General features: G+C 33.4%; 1 protein-coding gene across 3 annotated transcripts in view; it reads left to right on the forward strand.

Annotated features, from left to right (window-relative positions):
• The window catches only part of LOC106465757 (follistatin-like), an 88060-nt gene that overhangs the window by 60835 nt on the left and 21628 nt on the right, over positions 1 to 5597 (forward strand). For 2 of the 3 annotated variants that reach the window (XM_013925991.2, XM_022393686.1), the window contains exon 3: positions 2027 to 2245. The exons of the other annotated variant lie outside the window; for it this stretch is intronic. In XM_013925991.2, coding sequence (XP_013781445.2) covers positions 2027 to 2245 — 219 coding nt within the window. The remainder of the gene's footprint in view (positions 1 to 2026; positions 2246 to 5597) is intronic. 3 annotated transcript variants of the gene reach the window in all.

Below are 5597 nucleotides of genomic sequence, written 5' to 3' on the forward strand. Positions count from 1 at the left end.
AGCTTTCTGGTGATACAAGAGATGTATTAAACTGTGGCTTAAATACCTTAGCTTTCTGGTGGTACAAGAGATGTATCAAACTGTGGCTTAAATACCTTAGCTTTCTGGTGGTACAGGAGGTGTATCAAACTGTGGCTTAAATACCTTAGCTTTCTGGTGGTACAAGAGATGTATCAAACTGTGGCTTAAATACCTTAGCTTTCTGATGATACAAGAGATGTGTCAAACTGTGGATTAAATACCTTAGCTTTCTGGTGATACAAGAAAATGTATTTTCTTGAAGTATCCATTTGAAAACTTGTAGAAATAATTTAGATCAATGATTCGGTGATCATATCTTGACGAAGACAATACCCCATTGTCTCAAAGAATAAATTATATTAATACACTGGTGGCAGGATTCAGTATAGAGGTAATGGTCTTTGGGTTCGTTTGAAACTAAGATCAGTTCGTAAAATGAGTTTTAACAAAATATCTTAATCTGTGGAAAGACTGGGTTATTTTGAAATAAGTTATTTTTATATAAGTAATTTATTAACATGTTAGAATGCAGGGTACTTGTGTTAATATAAATAATTACAACATTCAAACAACCAATGTTTTTTAAGTACACAATTAAAAACCTTTATTATGAGACTGTTGACCGTTTTCTAAACTGTGTACTTAAATTAATGTATATATAATACTAAAGTTGTACAGACACTAATGATCCGTTACATACTAGCCAGATGAGTGCTTGAATCGTAACCACTTAACAAGGAGAACCTTAAATTAATCTGGAGAGAACGTACATTATACTGGTACTTTCTCTATATAAATATATCGTTAATTTAATTACCTCATTGATAAGTCATTAATTAGGTCAAAATTAACACTTAGCAACAACTTGCATAAGACAAACTAAAATCCAGCTTTACCAAATGTTGGTGGAGATATATTTAGCAGATGGTGAATCATTACGACTGACTGTACGCACGTGTCTCTATTAAGGCTGTCTCAGTGAGGTCTCACTCTTAATTTTTTTAACGGAGACGGAATTGATATAAAAAAATTTTAACACTGGTAATAGTGTCCTCATTTAATTCAAGTACCGAATCAGATACATTGTTTGTTTAAAGATTATTGTCGATCCTACAAATAGTATCTACACACAAGTGTTTAAAGAAAATTTATGAAACACTTAGCAAACACTAATTTATTAAGAACAGATTAATTTTATGTTTTGCAGCTCCAACAGTGTACCAGATGATGTGAAAATTCAGGTTATTAGATCATTGGGAGTTATGTTACCATTTAATCTACTATAGCAGCTGCAGAATAGACGCTATTTGAGAAACTATATGCTGTAGAAGTTTAACTATATATAATCCTCTATCTGCCGTGATTATACACATTCTTTAAATGTTGTCTTTTACGTTACTGCTATACTGATGTTTTCTAGAATCTGCATAATCCTTCTTTTTTTTTTATTTACTCTTGAAACATTTAGCTAAACTGGAAAATATATTTACATGTTTTGGGGCAGATTTTTCGAATATTTTGTAGGAAAGTTGTAGGAAAAGATCGTATTCTATCTTCTGAAATCTATATTTAAATACCAATGGAATAGATATGAATGTTTGTGCTGTCTATTTCAGAAACATTTCTGTTTAGTGCACAGAGAGATATTTTGAAAAACTTATGAAGAGCATTGCTGAAGATCAGTAATGTGGAAACATTTCTCTTCAATAAATGAATGTTGTTAATTGATTTACTAAACAACAGCGATCAGATAAATTTACTCAAAACATACAGTACAAACATTCCTAAGCATACATGTATTGACAGTAGAAGTTTTGCATAATTTATATTCTTATTTACAACTTAAATTTCAAAATTAAACTGTACGATAAGAGACACGATTTCTAATAAACAAGAATCCACCTTATATACTGAATAGCATTAACCTAACATAATATATTTTTTATTTGTGAATCAATACTCATAAAATGTTCATATGGCATCCACTTTATTACTGTTTTCCCAGAATCTTGTGTGGGCGTGAAATGCCCGGATGGGAGAGCATGCAAGATGAAACGTGGTAAGCCAAAGTGTGTTTGTCGACCAAAATGCCCGAAATGGAAGCGTCGAGTAGGAGCCGTGTGTGGAAACGATGGCAAGACATACAGAAACATCTGTAAACTGTTGAAGGTTCGCTGTAGGAAAAATTCAAACTTGGAAGTAGCATATTTTGGTCCTTGTCGAGGTAACCTAATAATCCAGACATTTTCAAGTTAATTGCTAACAATTATGATCAGGAAATTATAATATGAGATTTAGTTCTTTGTTGATTAGCAACTTTACTGTTATCTTCATGGTTTTGGTGTGAGTAAAGTTGTTAGGATGTACCACCTCCAATAAGCTTGGACAAACAATGCATTATAATATTTTGGTACGTTAATTGTTATAACATAATCATAAGATTTACATTTACTAGCGGAATGATTCAGTTTACATTAAGCTGATTTTTCGGATAGATTGTTACATCACATTTTTTTGATGGCGGGAGAACTTGTGGTGGGACGATGAGGATATGACATGATTTGCTATTTCACTAACTAATGAATGAGTTCCTGTTCAAGTAGCTCATGAGAGGGCAAATAATCCTGTCAATTTTTAACGGCTTATACTCGTGAATAGCTCAGTCTGTTGAGCATTGGCCTTAACTGCCAGAGGTCCTTGACTGCCAGAGGTCCTGGGTTCAGGTTTAGGTTCCTAGTGTCTCACTTCATTTATGGCTTTTTCATTTAATTTTAAAAATTGTCCTATGACAGATTCCTAACGAAATATAAAAATAAATGTAAATGTGAGATATATTTCATATAACTTGATTGGGTGTTAACCATTAAAGCAAAATAGTGAACATATCTATAGAAAGAAGTATTTTTTAAGTAAACATTGACGTGAATGGTTTGTACTCTTGGATAGCTCACTGGTGAAGTACTGGCCTTGTTAGCCAGAGGTCCTGGATTCAAGCCCTGGTCAAGGTTCCTGGAGTCTCTTGAAGGAGATATGGTCCTTCTCTATAAATTTCCATCAATAAGGGAATGTAATATTATTTCAAGTATCCCATTAAGTAAAGAAGTTTTATTAGCTACTATCAAGTAAGCAGCCCACATTATGATACTTTGCCCACCACTCTTTGCCCAATGCACTCTCCAATAGGCAATCAGCTTAGGTCAGTCTATTAGAATCATACACTAAATAATGAGTTTCCTTACTCCACGTGATAAGTTTCCATTGTTCTCACCCTAATATGGACGGTTAATACACCGTTTAAGCCCGACTCCTTGAATCTAGGCTGTAATAAGCAGCTCCTGTGAAATTCAGCAGCATGTGGACGTACTGCTGCAGCCCTTAGACCTCATTAAGGTCTCGGTCCTGATTTAATGTCATGAAATCAGCAGCATGTGGGCGTGCTGCTGCAGTCCTTAGACCTCATTAAGGTCTCGGTCACTGATTTATTGTCATGAAATTCGGCGGCATGTGGACGTGTTGTAGCCCTTAGACCTCATTAAGGTCTCGGTCACTGATTTAATGTCATGAAATTCGGCGGCATGTGGACGTGCTGTAGCCCTTAGACCTCATTAAGGTCTCGGTCACTGATTTAATGTCATGAAATTCGGCGGCATGTGGACGTGCTGCAGCCCTTAGACCTCATTAAGGTCTCGGTCGCTGATTTAATGCAAGATTTTATTTCACAACACATTTCAAGTTCACACTGGTCAAGGTGGGATTATATTTGGGCAGCTAGGCCAATCTGTTTAACACTAATGCATCCATGGGCTTTCCATGTTTCTAGAACATTGCTTCCAGTGGATTTCGGTAGGATTATGGATTCAATAACTGTTATTTTGAATATTTCATAAGCTCTTTTTCTTATGACATTTGCACTTCAGTTGGCTCTCTGAACTTATTGGTTTGACTTAAACTGGCTGTCTGAAGTTACTGTTTTTTTATTTTTTACTGTTGATTCGCATGCAGTTATGGGAAAAGTTGTGATGTGTATAATGTCAATAATTTACTTACGTTTTAGTAATTAGTTAGGCATCTAATATGGACAACATTATAACAGTAATGTAAAGAGTTTGAACAAATAAACTTATATTTCAACTGAAATATTATTATTGGCGATTAAACTGAGGTTAAATATCATTCTGTTAAGACGTTTTTGTGGTAAGGTTCGCATTAAATAATGGATGATTTAGCATGTACAAAATTTGTTATTATCCCTACAAATAATCATTACTTGGAATAGTAAAGTATAGTGTAAGTAATGACTTCATTTACAAAAAAAATAAAATTATTATATTTGTTTGCAAACTTTTCAAAGTGATTTTACATGCTATTAATCAAATATTACTTTTAGTAAATCAAAACTTATATAACTATACCCATTTATCAACACTATTTACTGGCTTATATTGACTGATAAGTTAACAATAACAAACTACTAAAAGTTATTCATTTAGTTAATAACTGAATTTCATAGATTGAAGTAATATATGGTACTGAGTAGCTGTAAAACGAAGATTAGATTTCTAACGATAACTTGAAAGGTAGAGATTGAAACATTTTTACCATGTTCAATAACTGAAAGAGTTATGACGCATAATGTGACGTTAAACAAAAGAGATGTAGAAAGTCATGTATGACATAATATTGAATTATTGAGATTTAGAGGATGATTTATAATCTAGTCTCAATCGTTCAATATCATGTCATACATCACTCTCTAGTCTCAATCGTTCAATATTATGTCATACATCACCCTCTAAATCTCAGTCATTCAATATTATGTCAAATGTATGACATAATATTCAATTACTGAGATCTAGAGAGTGGCGTATGACATAATATTGAATGACTGAGGTCTAGAGAGTGACATATGACATAATATTGAATGACTGAGGTATAGAGAGTGACGTATAACATAATATTGAATGACTGAGGTCTAGAGAGTGACGTATAACATAATATTGAATGACTGAGATCTAGAGAGTGACGTATGACATAATATTGAATGACTGAGGTCTAGAGAGTGACGTATGACATAATATTGAATGACTGAGGTCTAGAGAGTGACGTATGACATAATATTCAAATATTTATCTTGAATAACTAATGTGTTCTTCATAACTTGTTGTTCTTTATACGCTTATTTCAATAAGCTTCTCATACTGTTGAGAAGAGGAAGAGGCACACTGGACGTATACTTATGGTCTCCTTCAGTTCACAAGTACAGATTGAAACCCTATGTAGTATAAAACTATATAGAGTATTATCTATACTCAATCAGCACTAACCATAAAATATTCCTTTTAATCTATATACTACTGAAACTCTGAGATTGTTTGTCTGTAATTAAATACAGCAAAAACGGCGCACAATAGCGCCATATTTATAATGAAATTAGAATAGAAACAGAATAAAATAAGTTTCGTTAAAATCGGGCCACGGGTTACCAAGTTAGCCCCGTTTTTCGGGTCACTTATATGAGAATTTCTACATGAATTTAGGTACACTAGATGGCGCAACATATCGGTTTATCTATCTAT

Source organism: Limulus polyphemus, unplaced genomic scaffold (genome assembly GCF_000517525.1).
Source record: "Limulus polyphemus unplaced genomic scaffold, Limulus_polyphemus-2.1.2 Scaffold2041, whole genome shotgun sequence".
Lineage (NCBI taxonomy): Eukaryota > Metazoa > Arthropoda > Merostomata > Xiphosura > Limulidae > Limulus > Limulus polyphemus.